Source organism: Limulus polyphemus, unplaced genomic scaffold, assembly GCF_000517525.1.
Source record: "Limulus polyphemus unplaced genomic scaffold, Limulus_polyphemus-2.1.2 Scaffold551, whole genome shotgun sequence".
Taxonomy (NCBI): domain Eukaryota; kingdom Metazoa; phylum Arthropoda; class Merostomata; order Xiphosura; family Limulidae; genus Limulus; species Limulus polyphemus.
The window spans coordinates 312,039-329,574 of NW_013666161.1; the positions used below are offsets into that span (position 1 = coordinate 312,039).

At 34.3% G+C, this 17,536-nt stretch overlaps 1 protein-coding gene across 5 annotated transcripts in view; it reads right to left on the bottom strand.

Annotated features, from left to right (window-relative positions):
• LOC106459043 (putative fatty acyl-CoA reductase CG5065) overlaps positions 1 to 17,536 on the bottom strand; it is a 122,958-nt gene that overhangs the window by 16,572 nt on the left and 88,850 nt on the right. For all 5 annotated transcript variants that reach the window (XM_013918617.2, XM_013918619.2, XM_013918618.2 and 2 more), the window contains 3 exons: positions 14,908 to 15,094; positions 3,229 to 3,345; positions 1,367 to 1,542 (listed from right to left, as the gene is read on the bottom strand). In XM_013918617.2, coding sequence (XP_013774071.1) covers positions 1,367 to 1,542; positions 3,229 to 3,345; positions 14,908 to 14,994 — 380 coding nt within the window. In that variant the 5' untranslated portion in view covers positions 14,995 to 15,094. The remainder of the gene's footprint in view (positions 1 to 1,366; positions 1,543 to 3,228; positions 3,346 to 14,907; positions 15,095 to 17,536) is intronic.

Below are 17,536 nucleotides of genomic sequence, written 5' to 3' on the forward strand. Positions count from 1 at the left end.
GGTGCCTTCCAATCGAATTCCCGTGGCTTCCTTCGCACTGGATCACCCCTATTGCTGACATTCATATCTGGGATGTTGATGTCTGCATTAGGGTTTAGCTGCGGGTTCTGTAAGGGGCTTGCCATTGTCTGGGGCTGATTAAGTCGATGGTTAATGTATCCTCCTTGTGTAAAAGACAATAAATCGTCCTTTAATGTATCTAATTCGCTTTTAAATTTACTAATGTTTTTCATTTGTACTTCTTGCCACTGTTGTTGACTTTCCTGTAGTTGCTGCTGACTTTCCTGCAACTGTTGGAGACTTTCTTCCTGTTTCCTTTCTTGTTCTAATTGCCACTGCTGTAATCTCTCTTCTTGTTTCTTTTCTTTTTCCTCCAACAACTGCTGTAATTTCTCTTCTTGTTTATTTTGCTGTTCAAGCTGCCACTGTTGCAGGTTTTCTTGCAACTGCTGTTGTCTCTCTTCTTGTTTATTTTCTCGTTCTTGTTTCTTTTGCTGCTCTTGTATTGCTGCCGTCAAATCTGCTAAGCTGTAGTTTGATTTTCCGCCTCTCGTTTCCATCTTCTTCTTTTTTTTTTCTGTCCCACTCTCTGACACCAATTTGTTATGTCTCATGTTGTTAGTTAATTTTCCGTGTAATTTCTTTTCGAAGAAACTTTAGCGATACAAGTCCTTTCTTAAATAAAACTGGTTTATTCTTCCTAAATACAACTTTTCAATACACTTAATTTCCACAGTCACGCTATAACAAACGCTATAATTCACAACGAACGTCTCACATGCTCGTCTCAACAATACATCTCTCTCTCTCTCTCTGTCCGCAGTTCAATTACCCATTGTTGCCGTCTCGTCTTGACCGTCTTATATGTACAAGAATACCGAAATCTGGTAAACTCCCGACGCTTCATGAACGTTCTAGAAGCGCGTGACGTGACCTCCCCTGTCGTAACAATATATATAAATACCTCTAGATTCAAAATCAGAATTACTACATTTAGGACTTATTTACAACTTATAAATGTACATAAACTTACTATAAGAAGGAATATCTATTGGTGAATCTAAAAGAACATTTGACGCCAAGTACTGTAAATTAGATCAGTTTAACACTGAGACAATGTAGCATATAAGCCACTAGAATACTAAGTTTCCTTCTCAAAATAATTTATTTCTTGTAATTTCAGAAAGTATAGTATAATCTTTTTTTTATCTGAATATGCAACAAATTATCTTTTTTGTAATTATAAACTCAAACGACATAATGGAAAAGTTCAGAGAATTCATTATTATGAAGAAATACGTGCACATCCGTACAGATATGTACATAAAGTTTGCTACATCCATACAAAATCACTAAGCTTACTCACTTAAGAGGTTCATCAAATTTGACAGTGGCTGCTGAATGAAAAACAACAGAGACATCATTTGCAAGGAGAGTAACATCAGAGGGTCGTATGCCAAGGCCAGGAAGAGTTATGTCCCCATGAATTGGGACCAGCTTTGACAGCTGATGGGGTCGCTCTTTCCTAATATCATCAAAAATCTGTAATAAAGTTTAAACAAAAAACTGTTAACACAAAAAATTTTTTATCACAATGTTATAATACTGATATTTTTAAAAGATAATATATATATCTTACAGATATTATCAAAAAACTTAATTGACAATAATTGTAAATGATATGTTTAAATATGCATAGAGTGACACCTCTTGTTTGTTTAATAAAATTCCTATTCTGAAATTAGCCAGAGCTCATTTTTCATGTTGCAGTTGAAATAAAAAAAGGAAGGTTTATATCTATGGCAATTGAAAAACCAATATTTTCACAAAGTAAGCATTTGCATAAATGTTGTTTTCATGTTTTTGCAATTATCTAAACTTTAGTTATCATGAAAAGCTGTATGCCATAATTAAAAAATATCTTTCTACCCTTTAAGCAGGCAGTTTTTATTTTTTGTTGCTTGGCATTTGTGTTATTATTTTTGTTGGTTGATTGTTTCATCAGTGTCTTTAGTTGTTTACTGTAGTTTTGAAGTAATATTACTTATAACACTCAAATAGTGTAACCCCAACTTCTACATGATAAATATTTATTTAAAGAAGTAAGAAATTATATATAAGTTCAGTAATTTAAATGCCATTTAGAAGAAGAGAATTTGCAAGCACTGCTAAAACTACTTTAAATAAATCTTCACCAAAGCAAAAATACAATAATAAGGTTAAAACCAATAATACCAAGGCATAAATTATAAAATGGGAATTGAAAGAGAACAATCTTGATTTTGTCGATACCTGCAGAGGTATTAAGGATCAACATTGCAGCATACACGCAGTCTATATTTTAGTCCAACTTACAAATGACACATACCTGATAATAATTACTCTTATGAGCAGACCCAAGTGCTAACACTCCCAAAATTTTACATATTTTTCACTGACTGCTGGAGTTAAGTCATGTACCACTACTGGTGATCCATATCAACAGTATTTCAAATAATATATTTATAAATAATCTCCTTCCCAGATTGTCTTGCAAAACACACAAAAAAGATGCCAGAAATAAGGAATGTTATGAGATTAATCACTCGTATTAACTCTAATTAATGTATACAGTATATGAGTTATGGTCATAAAGGTTATTAAAAGTGCAGAGTAATCTTTGTATGGTATGTTTCTAAAACTGAAATGAATCTTGTAATTTCCATTTTCTAATTTTTGCAATGATGTCCTAAGATAAGTACTATATTTTTTGTTGATCTGCTTTAAATATAAAGAGCTCATTCATGTCACTTGAAATAATGTCACTTCTATAATACAAATTGATAATATTAGTTTTTTCAAATAAGAAATACACATCTTTTTTATAAAGTTATGGGTAAATCCATTTTCTGATCATAAGACTTTTCACCTAAAGTATAAATTTTAAAATAATAATAACTTCAGGAATAGAATATACATATTTTTAAACATAATTTAATGACAACTATATTGCAGAAAAGACCAACCTCACCAGTATAAATCTGTTTGTTCACAGCTTTGAATTTGACATGTGGCTTCATAATCTAACAAACAACTGTTGATAGATGAAAAATGTAAAGGTTTAATTTAGAAAAATTAATGGAGAAATTGGTTTTCATGAAGAAAGCAATTAAATATAAATTTTATAAATAAGAAACTACAATATCTGTTATGGATGCTCTTTAAAAAAAAAAAGATAACTTATCTTGCCTTAGCATTAAGAAGTTCTTCCATCCGTTCTCTTGGTTCCCGGCCTCCCTTAGACCGCAACAAAAGATAAATAGTCTTTACTCCACCGCAACATCGAAGCAATTTCTCAACCAATACCTAAGGATTAAAAAAAATAAATAAATCACATTATTAAATGTAGCATTCAACAAACACAAATTGAATAACTTAGTCATTATGCATAATGAGCCAACTTCTCATACATATAAAAAAGGAAAATAATAAACCTTGTGTAATAACTATATTTCTCATCACCTTAAAATTATTTATATGTTCATACAGTAGACCACAAGTTTTTAACTGAAAAATCACAAGCACTGGTATATCAATCATTACACTAGAGGGAAAACTTGTGCTTCTGATAGGAAATATTTTTTTTGGTTGTGGTATTTTGTATTTGAATGCAGAAAGTTTATAAAATATAAAGACAGTGCTGTGTATTCAAAGTAATTAAAACAGTTATGTGACCTTCCTAGGCTACTCACATATGAAGTTAGGTATGTAGAGTTCTAAATGAATCTGATGGCTGTGCAGGGTGTTTCAACGACTGCAACATTAAACCTAAGTGGGTGACACCTATTCCACAACATGTGACACCCATCAAACACCTCTAGTTCAAAATACATTTTGAGCCAAATGTTTTAATCGAAAATGGCAAATTGATCGACTTATCTAGTAAGAGACACCAGATCTAGCAATGCTTTCAAAACATGGGTATCATGGGCAAGTATTAAAAGTAAAACTCCCAGGGACCTATTCAATGGGATGATGATATTGGTACTCTAAATGTAGAAATTCACACACAAAACCTTACCATAGAAACACGGCTGTCTGAGATGTGGCTTTGAGGGATGACAGATCCATATGTCAAATTCCTTTCCATTTGCAATGCATTATACTATCTATGGTGAGGTCATCCATACTTCCCTACTCCTAATTTCATTTTGGAATAGCTTAATGAAGTTTAGTAAGCTTTCCACATATGCAGGCACATTACTCTTTAATTATATAGATGCCTAACATGTATAATTCACCAGTGAAATAGAGAACCTTCAGTAAGTAATACAAATCTCAAGTATTTTCAGTCCAATAAACAATCCACAATTATTTAACAGTCCAAACAATAACCATGTGTGTCAGCTCACTCATCAACAAGCCTTGAATAATTTACAGTTTAATTCAAAAACTATGAATGTTCAACTGACCAGCCAAGAAACCTTAAGTATTTAACAATACAGCCAATAAGCCACAAGTGTCTGTCTGAAAAACAAACAAATCTTTAGTATCTAACAATACAACCAATAAATTATAGGTGTTAATCAAACAATAAACCTTAAGCTAATGGACCAACCTATATTCACAAGTATTCATTTGACAAAATAAACTCACAGTTTTTAAATTGAAATTTAACCTGTCATATATTTAAAATACCAACAAAGAAACCTATAAAAAAGTTTAACAGGACACCTATCAATTTTGTAAGAACATGAAGAAAAAAAACAAATATCTTTAAAACTGTATCATTAACTAATAAATAATCCTGTCATAAATGTTTATGAAACTTAGTAAAAGCAATTAACTGTTCTTTTAATTTTGAATAACTTATTACTTTCTCTTTATAAAAAAAAAAACAAACAAGTCTTGTGAAAAAGCTAATGGCACAATTTAATGGATTTTTTCACCAACCTGCTCAACTTCTCCATATTACACATATACAGACATCTAGTTGTTTATTTCAGTTTAAAAATGTTTGGCTCTAAACACAAAGAAAATACAGTGTATCCCTACAGTTTGAAACTAAGTCTTGAATGTTAACTTTACAAGGTTCTGGATTTAGGATTTAAATACATTTACCAAACCATGGTGCCTGTAGCAACATAACCCTACATTTCTTTACAAGTCGATAATTTACATACACATTTATTTGGTTATTCAATACTGTTCACCTGAAATATTCTTAACAAAAAGTAAAATGTTGAGTATGCATACTATCTAGGGCTGCTCGAGTGAAAACTTCCCATTAAAAGTGATACAGTAAAATGTTGGGTATACTTGTTATCTAGGGCTGCTCAAGTTTAAATTTCCCATTAAAAGTGATACAGTAAAATGTTGGGTATACTTGTTATCTAGGGCTGCTCGTGTGAAAATTCCCATTAAAAGTGATACAGTAAAATGTTGGGTATACTTGTTACTAACAGCGCTAGCTAACAGGTATATTCAACGTTTTACCGTATTATCTTTATTGGGAAGTTTTCAAACTAGCAATATTAGATAATACGTGCACCCAAAATTTTACTGTATCACTTTAAATGGTAAGTTTTCACACGAGCAGCCCTAGATCACTTTTAACAAGAAGTTTTCACACATAGTAAAATGTTGGGTTACATGTTGTTAGCTAATACTGCTAGTGTGAAAAATTCCGAATAAAAGTAATACAATAAAATGATTATAAGTCTAGATGTGTCGTCTTTAATAAATGTCGGAAAAATCCACTCTTCACACACAACAAAAAATTGCCACAGGTCCCTTGTGACGGCTTAATCTATTATAATAATACTCAGTTTTTGTCTGTCCCGAAAATGCACGCGCACTTCGTTTCAACGGATGTAAACAAAAGGCAGGTGTAAATATAATTTTATATTTCATATAAAAATAAAGTTTTATAAAAGTCTAACGTTAGGTCGTAGAATGACATTATAAGTTTATTTACTTATATTATTAAGTACGTTAAATTTTAGCCCTAAATGAACTGAAGCAAAAAAACGTGCACAAGTTGGTGTTAATTTATCTCTATCAAATATAGACCGTACTTAATAAAGGTTTAACTAATGTTAGGACAAGAGGACCTATAGATTTCGGTGTCTGCCATTATAATACTTTTGTATTATGTTTTGTGGGTCTCTGCCCACCAACTGTAGACTGGGAATATAGTGACACTTTGCCTATAGTAACATTTGTCGTTACATATTAACCTGTACAGTTTGCTGAGCGACAAGTTTCTGAGGAAATAGATAAAAAAAAATCACAAGTTCGCGCGTTTTCCTAAAAGCGATTTGTTTATATCAATGATGTGAATAGATTTAGATAAAAAATGAAATGTAAATTTACCATATAAGTGTAACTTTCAATTAATGACTGATGTGTTGCTAGCTTTCTGACAAAAACCAAATCAGACTGTTACTGGCATTTTCAGTAAGAACGGCATCTTATGGTGCACATGGATTAAACAGACAAGTCAGAGGCCCATACGATTCAGCAAAGCCATTACCTAAATTAGAACTGTTGACAAAGGGAAACCAACCATTCAGCAAAACCACCGCCTATACGGCTATTCTGTACCGAAAAACGGGATAAGTTGTCAGAGTTATAACGCCACCATAACTGAAAATGCGGAGCGTGTTCAGTGGCATATCACGGATCGAACCTTGGACCTTCAGGTCCACAGCCTGACGCGCTAACAACTACGTCACACCTGGACAACTAAGTTAACCTGAGAGAGAAACACATAGCGAGTTACCTACTAAAAAACCAATGAAAATCATAAAAATGTTATAAGACATGCATTTCAGTGTATGAATGGTTTATTATCACCAAAAAAACAACATTTTAGTAGAAGAACCGGTTTGGCTAAGATTAACATAAATAATTTATCTTTATTTTCATCCAATGCAGTACTTGGAAAAGTACCATATTTTTTCCCTCTCTTAACTTAGCATTAACTTACAGACATTTAAAAAAATTCAGATGTATGAATTTTCAAACAGCTTACAGATTTTCCCATATAGAAAACTGGCCACCTGCAGTACTGGCCTTATTTCATGTGCCAGTTACACACAGTCAAGATGTGTGTGTCCCACTTAAGTATTTTTCTAGAAGTTTCTCACAGGCGATGTTAGTGAAGATTGTTTTTCTGATTTTATTTTTACTTTCTTTGGTAACATCGCCCTATCTAAGTTTAGAAATGCCTGGAGGTTAAACTCTCCCTATTTCCACTTGGGACAATCAATGTTGTACCAGCACGTGCGCGCTCTGCGAGAGATTACGTTATTGTTTTGTACATAATGATGTCACGATCTCTCAGTTTAGAACAGAAATGTCTGAAGAATAGACAAGTCTCTTTCTGTGATCTTGAAGCATCTTCCGACGTTCTGTCCACTATTTTTCAGACCTCTCGTTGTTTGATTAAATAAATTTTGATTTTACTTTCTTCAACTCAATCCAGTCCAACTTTAACTCCGTGATAGTTATCATGTACATTCCTCTTGTTATATGTGGTTAATACTTAAAACAGTATATTAATGAACCGTGGAACACTGAACCTTTAAAGGTAAACCTACAAAAAATCGAAAAGCATTGCTAAATTTTTTGCTTGAAAAAAACAAAAACAATTCTGAGTCATTATTCTGTTTTGTTTGTTATCTTAATCAGCATCTCTATACAAAATAGTAGCAACGAGTTAATAAGATGCCAAACAGCTATGTTTATGTGTTTCATTCTTGATTATTTAAAATAACAAAATTTTGATGAGTGGGTGTTTGTGTGTGTGTTTTCATTATTGTAAGGTTCTGATATCCTTGTTAGTAACAAGTGTGACCTAAAGCACAGACTATTGATACACAATGTACCATTGTTTGTAACAATCGGGATAAATAAAATGAATAACCAGAAAAGCATGATAATCCACTGATAAGGGAATTTCACGGTGGATACGAGAGGACTGTTTATTTTGTTTATGACAAAGCTACTATGACTATCTGCCGCTGTCTCTAATTTCGAAATACCTACCAGAAGAAAGGCGACAGAACCCACCTCCAACTCCTAAGTGGGATTGATTATCACATTATAACGCCCCCAGGGCTGAAAAAGCGAGCATATTCGGCGCCGGGTTTCGATCTCGTAACCTGTAGACTGCGAGTTGAACGTCCTAACCACCAGGACATACCAGGCGATACAAGAGGAAGAGAATAGCCATGACACTTCAGTTGAGTTAACTCCTTCGTTAACGGAAGGGAATAGCCATGACACTTCAACTGAGTTAACTCCTTCGTAACGGAAGGGAATAGCCATGACACTTCAACTGAGTTAACTCCTTCGTAACGGAAGGGAATAGCCATGACACTTCAACTGAGTTAACTCCTACGTAACGGAAGGGAATAGCCATGACACTTCAACTGAGTTAACTCCTATGTAATGGAAGGGAATAGCCATGACACTTCAGCTGAGTTAATTCTTCGTAACGGAAGGGAATAGCCATGACACTTCAGCTGAGTTAATTCTTCGTAACGGAAGGGAATAGCCATGACACTTCAACTGAGTTAACTCCTTCATAATGGAAGGGAATAGCCATGACACTTCAGCTGAGTTAACTCCTTCGTAACGTATCCAACTGGTTATTATTCATTTACTGATGTAGTTTAGTTGAATCATCAGCTTAAAAACTTCCATCTTCAATTTTACCTTCTCAAACGACCTGATTCCTAAAATACAGAAAACATGAAATATTTTATATATATCTACTTTAGATGTCATCGTTTCACGTGTTCTGAGTTTGATATTCACATCTATCATGATCTGTACTTGAACAATGTTAGTTTCAAGCCATATTTCATTGCGCTTTCTCACCCAATGAAATGCTCTTGTTTTTGAAGATTTTTATCAGATTGATGATAAGCTGAAGAGAATGTCTTCAAAACATTCAGAACTCGACATAACTCGGCAAATAGCTGTCTGTTAAAGAGTGGTCCTTGTTCAGTATGAATCTTTTCTGGAAGCGAAATATTCACTGTTTAGCTAATACACCAGAGCGAACTAAATTCCGTTACCAGTTTCTGGTAGGAACCCAATAATTCTCCGGTCTTTAGCAGATGCGGTAGGTCCTTCCTCTTAACTGCCCACACAATGCAGTTTTTATACACTAAATCTCTACATTTCTGTGGGAACGTAGCCGGGTTTGGCTATGGGGTAAAACGTTCCCCAACCTGATATTTTTGTGTTTCAGAGGCTTTTGAACCCCTGTATATATATATATATATATATATATGTAGCTGCTCACAGTTCGGGTTTCGCACTTGTGCAGATCATAACCATGATGCAGCACCCACTCACAACTAACAGAATATCATCTACATATATATTAGACACCATTTCCATTATAAACCCTGCACTACGAATTCCATCAGCTCCTCGAAAATAGTTGGCACACTACCTAAGCCAAAGGGCATGATACTAAACTTAAGCAAGCTTTCTCGAGTGCTGAAATTATAAGTCTTGCTTCAGTTTTCTTTGTCTAACTTCACCTACCAGTAGCCAGATGACAGATCTGGTGTTCCAGAACAACAAGATCCTCCCATCGCATACATTTCTCTGTGGAGAGTAACATAAACGATGCGTGTTATTGCACTCACCTGCCTAAACTCCACTCAAAACCTTAACATACCTCCTTTCTTCCTCACAACTTCTACAACAACGACCAAGTGATCCATGAAGATGGTCCGATTCTGTCTTCCAGAATCCAATTTTTCTCTATGCTGCTTATATCTTTGGTGGTCCAAGAAAGCCTGTATAGTGGTTAGTTTAGAGAATGAATATCTGTACTAATGCTGAGTAATGTTTTTCTTTACAGCCAGCTGGATCAAACAGCAAATTCTGTCAATGGCTTTTCAAGTTTTTTCTATTGGTCTTAGCTCAGGTTGTCTGCACAATCCTCAGATGAACTGGCAACAGTCTATTTATGTACGAAACAACACCAACCATCAAACTTGTCTCAGTGACTTCTACTTCACACACCAAGCTGACAACACACTCATCTGGAAACCTGACAATTGTGTTTCCATAGTGCAAGCTATAACTGAAATATACGTTACTACTGAAGAAACTGGTTTTGACAGAAAACAAAACATCTCAGTTATCACTTCTAACACAGTGTCAGCTGATGGTGACATCCGAGTGTGTGTTCACAAAATACAGTAAAACACCACTAGTATATTACACAAAAATGCAACGATATCACCTATATGCACTTACGCAACTCATCCTTCCTGTATATACTTTGGTCAATATTTTGATGGTTTTACTATAGAGCTACAGTTCAATTACACAGACTAGACTAGTGTATAGCTTCTGCAAAACACAGATATTTAAAATGCAGATGCTTGAGCTAAAATCTACTCTTACATCCTTACTAGAAGAACCAACGTATTTTCCGTTCACTGGAAGCGAGTACAAAGTCTGTTTTTACTGATCTGTTTACTGGTTTACATCGTGGTCAGTGACACACCACAATATCAAATAGCTCTCTCTAGTAGCTTCTGTACCAACAAAAACCCTAACTCGAGTACGTGTATTGTAACAGACACATACCAATCAATTCTTGGCCCAGACTAAACTATCATAGTTTTAAAAACAGACAGGCAACTGCTCTCTCCCAGATCATTGGTCAGATCCAACGTGGGTCTCGCTAATTTAAAGTAGAGAATATACAGACGGTATTTTCCCACTTGACTAGTTCTGAACACTTGATTGATTTGGCTGATATATTAGCACAGAAGAGGACCACCTATGGTGGCAGCCATCCATCCAAACTGTGTCAAGCCACTGTGCAATGTCTGTGTGTGTGTGTGGTAACTTCTGCCAAGGCTGTTTCCAACTGATGAAGAAACCACTGGGACGTTATGGGACTGGTGGAGCAACTGCTCTGCTAATTTAATTAAGGTTGTCCCACATACCTTTTCATTACCATTAGTTGCACGTGGCCACACTGTCATTGTCCCCGTTATATCTCCCTCATAGATGGCCCTATTTTCTACTAGATCATTGCATCAATGCAGCTCAGTTCATACTTGCATGTGGCCACACTCTCATTGTCCCCATGATATCTACCTCATAGATGGCCCTATTTTCTACCAGATCATTGCATCAATGCAGCTCAGTTCATACTTGCATGTGGCCACACTCTCATTGTCCCCATGATATCTACCTCATAGATGGCCCTATTTTCTACCAGACCATAGCATCAATGCAGCTCAGTTCATACTTGCATGTGGCCACACTCTCATTGTCCCCATGATATCTACCTCATAGATGGCCCTATTTTCTACCAGACCATAGCATCAATGCAACTCTACTTCACTGGCTTAACAAGTACAGAGTTGATCAGAATCCAGGTGTCAAGTGCCAGGACACCCAAACTATGCAGTGGATGATGTGTTACTTGTTTATATGTCCAATAATTCTAAATGGTAACCTAGAAAAACATTTGCAGTTTTAGCATTTTTTGTAAGTTTTTTTTATAAGAAACTCGTGAATTTTTTTAACCTCACTTTTTTATGCTCGTTGTAGTGAGTATAACCTTCTATTTGTCATCTACATCTGTTAATAACAACACCTTTCTTACTGGCCAAGAACACCACATTCCACCAAACGACGTATTATACTTGCTTAAGTGATGTGTTGTTATGGTAGTGGGTACATCCAAAGTGACATCATTATACGAACAAACTTCAAAGTGCTCTCTATTAACACGGATAAATAAATCACATACCGCCTGTAAGAATGCTTAGAGTGACAACTACTTCGTTGATGATCGTCAACAGTGGGTCAGAAAGCAGGCTGATGAACGTTTTTACCATGGTTAAGTTGTGTCAGTTATAAAAGACTGTGATAAGATTATTATGCTGTGAGCTGTGTTAATGGACATGAGGCGTAGATGCGATAACTTTACACAAGTAAGTGCCATTAGGAACAAAGTATCTTTAATGTAACATGTTTATGATGTCCTTGAGGTGTTTTTTGGTCAATAAGCCAGTGTTTCCTAAGCATCTTAATGTTTATAGTTCCTGTACTGTTGCTGCAAAATCTGGCTTCAAAATTTAGAACTTTGGGTAGGTTATAAAAGTGAAGGTTAAATTTCAAGTAGCACAAGTGTTGGCGGTGGGTGCTATCGACTAGTTGCCTTCCCTCTAGTTTATCAATTCAAAATTAGGGCGGCTAACGTAAATAGCCCTTGTTTAACTTTGTGTGTATTATCCGAAACAAATAAACGAACTTTTCAACTATAAATTATAACATGTTTAACTGAGAGATCCATTGGTATCTCCAAAAACTAGGCGTGGTTAATCAATAAAAAAATTAGTGTTTAGTACCACAGCAACCAATGCTAAAATACCTTATTTAGTACCTCTGTAGCCAATAGTAAAATACGTTATTTAGTACCACCACAACGATTTTCTTGATGCTATTTCCATATTTTTAAAAAGTTGGGTCAAAAGAATGACTTACTGAAAGCAAAAACTTGCATGCTTATTCTAGCCTCTGGTGGTAAATTCTGTTTCTTAATCATTATTTTTTCAAAGACGGACGAAAAACTTAAACATTTTTTCTTATTTCTTTTCTTTACCAAACGTAAATTTCACGGGAGGGGAGAATAAGTAGAAGTGTAATTTATTCTTTGATTCGCTACTTGCGTTGAAACAGGTTAGTTCTACCGAATTCACAGCTCATCAGGACTGCTTGGAAGAGCGAAGCAAGTAAATATCACATAGTGGTGGTATTTAAGCAGTTTGCTTGGTTAATATGAATATTCATTTACTCACCACTAATAAACTAAAATACCTTAGATCAAGGATTCTCCAACTTTTTTTCTCTTGGGCCCCCATTAAGAAACACTGCTTTAGCCGGTTGTGTAACGTGTGAAATACCATTACATTAAATATCCTATATTATTCAGCGGACTAAATTATTATTTATTCATTTGTTAATTTATTTCCTTCACCAAAACACGAATTTCAATGAAGTCATTAAAGGACTGCACATCTAAACCAAACAAACTACGTACATTCCACCATTCTATGAGACCTACTTTATTCACGTAGGTTCAAGAAGCCTTGATAGAAGTGAATAAAAACCCTATAAACCAGAGCGTTTTCGAAAGGTGGACCTTCCTTATTCCACCTTTCGAAAGCACTCGGGTTATAGGGTTTTTATTCATCTCTATTGAGACCTACTTTATTCACGTAGGTTCAAGAAGCCTTGATAGAAATGAATAAATACCTACCTTATTTATTTACTTCCTTTTTCAAGCAGCACTGACGAGTCGTGAATTCGACGAAACTAGTCTGTTACAGAAGGAGTAGCGAATCAAAGAATAGGTTAGACCTCTACTTTATCTTTTCCTCACTGAAATTAATGTTTTGATGAATGAAAGAAGTTAACAGTTAAATAAATAACTATTTTGAATAATCAATAAAGGATAATTAACTGTGACGGTATGTTACATGTTATACACCTAAAGTATTTTAGGTTATTAGTAGAGAGTTATAAACGATTTTGAAGGTAACAAATATATAAAAAGACTAAATGACGTACCCTCTGTGCTATTCCTGGTGGGCATTAAGGGTACATACCAGGTTTAGTGGCAATTGGTCCAATGATTCGTCAGTTAAAAGCGCGGACACACAGACATTTGTCAAATAATGGTCTAGTCCAGTGCTTCTCAACCATTTCCAATATCATTCACCCCTATAAGTTTTCACAATAGCTCACTCACCCCAGTTCGAAAAAAAAAGACAAAATGGTTCTAAATTAAAATGTAAAATTCTTAACTATACATAAAACTACAACTAGAATGAATAAAACGTAAAATAAACAAAAAATAAATGTATTTATCAAACTACAACTAGAATAAATAATAATAACTAATGACTTTTTTGCTCTTGAATTTGTTCTATAATTGATAACACTCATTCACCCTGATTCTGATCTCATTCACCCAGTTGAGAAGCACTGGTTTAGACAACACGGTGACAGAGGTTTGGATTATTTTGAATTTCGCGGAAATCTACATGAGGGCTATCTACGCTAGCCGTCCCTAATTTTGGACTGATAGACTAGAAGCAAGTCAATAGCATCCATATCCAACTCTTATGTGTTATAAAGTTAGATGTAAGCTAACATCGGTTGAAGTTGAAAAAAGGTAAAAAACTGTCGGAATTAGGGAATTACATTAGAAAATGATTGGAGTGTACGGATTGGAGCAGCCATCCTTGTTCAGCCTGTGTGGAGAATACAAGATCACTTCTGGTTATTAAAAGTTATAATCCGATATACGAGAAACAAGTGCAAGATTAGAACGAAAGGGACCGGTTTGGCGTGCGTTTGAGAAAGGAATATAAAAAACAGGAATTCAAGAACAAACAAGGATATGAGAGGGAACGAATAAACTGAAAGAAGCAAAGGAAAAGAGTAGTACTCTGACATTAAGAAACAAAACATATTTCTAAATTATGTGTTATTGATTACCAGTAGTAAACGGCAATTTCTTGTGTTTACATTAGTATCAGTCAATTTCTAATAGGAATAAGCCCAACCTAAATAAAGTTGATGGGTATAAGAAGAGAAAACGAAATGCGACTATATATCATCGTAACATTGTGTTACTGTAATCGCGAAGTGGGATTTGACCGCCACTCTTATAACGCACCCACGGCCCATGAATGTTGAAAGCCATGGATCCTCGAATTTCACAGCCCGGCACGTTAACAATTAAGCCACGCCTGACTCTTAGTTGATCAGGTCATTACACTTGAAACTTGACAATGAGATTCCTCACCAGGTATAAACTAGTCCCAAGTTTAATACATTTATTTCTACACTCTTATTTTTTACCTTTCCCATAAAACCTGTTGCTCCCGTTATCAGGACAGCACGATCCTGATAAAACTCGGCAACAGGAGACGTGCCTTCTTCCATCATCTTGAGAAGCGGAGATCAACTCGCTTTTAGTCGTTAACTTCAAGAACCACAAAGGCGTTTACAGTCAGGTAAGTCTTAACGTTCTGTCACCAAGTAAAACCTGAAAGCACAAGTGACAATTACAAACAAGGAAGATAAAATATACAACATATGTCCAACAAACACTTGTATTTACACCAAGTCTGTAATATCTCTTAAGCTAAATAATTATTTTTGCAAAACGTGATTTAACGGTTCCCAGATTTGTACTGAATAGGCATTAAATTGCAAAATAACAATTGTTAGTTAGGTAATGCAGTATCATATGTTTTGGTTAAGTGTGTTTAGCTCTGTATGTCTTGGGTTAAGAATATCTAATACCATATTGTTTTCCGTAAGGGTATAAAATGACACATGATTTAATATGAAGATATATGTGTTGTCAAAAATTCAGATTACATGTGAGTGGTACCAAGCGTTTTTGTTAAAGGTATATAATACAAAATGTTTTTAAGGGAAAATATAGTATCAAATGTTTTTGTTAAATATATGTAGTGCGAGGTATTTTTGATCAAAGTGCCAAGTGCTTTTGGTTAAAAGTGGGAATGTCTAGTATTTTTTGATGGGAAATAAGTGGCACCAATTGTTTTTGATGAACACCAGGTGGTCCTAAATGTTTTCATGAAAAAATTTTGATTAAAGTAGGTAGTGCTAGAAATTTCTGATTAAAGTTTGGTAGTGACAAGTTTTTATTAAAGTAGGTAGTTCCAAGTGTTTTATTAAAGTAGGTTCTGCCAAGTGTTTTTATTAAAGTAGGTAGTTTCAAGTGTTTTATTAAAGTAGGTACTGCCAAGTGTTTTGTTAAAGTAGGTAGTTTCAAGTGTTTTTACTAAAGTAGCTAGTGCCAAGTGTTTTTATTAAAGTAGGTAGTGCCAACTGTTTTATTAAAATAGGTAGTGACAAGTAATATTATCAACGTAAGTAGTGACAAGTGTTTTTATTAATGTAGGAAGTGCCAAGTGTTTTTATTAATGTAGGTAGTGTCAAGTGTTTTTATTAAAGTAGGTAGTTTCAAGTGTTTTATTAAAGTAGGTACTGCCAAGTGTTTTTATTAATGTAGGTAGTGTCAAGTGTTTTTACTAATTTAGGTAGTGCCAAGTGTTTTTATTAAAGTAGGTAGTGCCAAGTGTTTTTATTAAAGTAGGTAATTTCAAGTGTTTTTATTAAAGTAGGTAGTGTTAACTGTTTTTATTAAAATAGGTAGTGACAAGCAATATTATCAAAGTAAGTAGTGACAAGTGTTTTTATTAATGTAGGCAGTGCCAAATGTTTTTATTAAACTAGGTAGTTTTAAGTGTTTTATTAAAGTAGGTAGTTTTAAGTGTTTTATTAAAGTAGGTACTGCCAAGTGTTTTTATTGATGTTGGTGGTGTCAAGTGTTTTATTATAGTAGGTAGTTCTAAGTGTTTTATCAAAGTAGGTAGTTTCAAGTGTTTTTATTAAAGTAGGTAGTGCTAAGTGTTTTTATTAAAGAAGGTACTGCCAAGTGTTTTTATTAACGTAGGTAGTTTGAAGTGTTTTTATTAATGTAGGTAGTTTCAAGTGTTTTTATTAAAGTAGGAAGTGACAAGCGTTTTTATTAAAGTAGGTAGTTCCAAGTGTTTTTATTAAAGTAGATAGTTTAAAGTGTTTTATTAAAGTAGATCGTGACAAGTGTTTTTATTAAAGTGGACAGTTCCAATTGTTTTATAAAAGTAGGTACTGCCAAGTGTTTTATTAAAGTAGATAGTGACAAGTATTTTTATTAAAGTAGGTAGTTCTAAGTGTTTTATAAAAGTAGGTAGTTCCAGGTGTTTTATAAAAGAAGGTACTGCCAAGTGTTTTTATTAAAGTAGATAGTGACAAGTGTTTTTATTAAAGTAGGTAGTCCAAGTGTCTTATGAAAGTAGGAAGTGGCAAGTGTTTTTATTAATGTAGGCAGTGACAAGTGTTCTATTAAAGTAGATACTGCCAAGTGTTTTATTAAAGTAGTTAGTTCCAAGTGTTTTTATTATAGTAGATAGTACCAAGTGTTTCTGGTTAAGGGTATGTAGTGTTGAATGTTTTTTTAAAGTGTATTACATCACAACTGTGGTTAATAATTTGCAATGACACTTATTTTTCGTTAAAGGTATGTAAAGCAAGATGTTTTTGCTGAAGAGTACGAAGTGTCACATATTTTTGGTTAAGAATAACTGGTTTTACATGTTTTTGATTACTATGTTTGGCGGAACGATCTGTCAACAAGTTAACTAAAGAATGAAGATATATTATCCAAATTCACCTCGCTTAGAAGATAACTTGTCTTCAAGACCACATAGAACTGATGACATTATGGGATCAAAAATCGTGGAAGCACAAGTTACCTTTAAAACTAGCATCATATAACACAATATAATCATCAGCTATTACACACGTACCAAGATACTTCTGATATCTACCGTTAAAACTAGCATCATTTAACACAATATAATCATCAGCTATTACACACGTACCAAGATACTTCTGATATCTACCGTTAAAA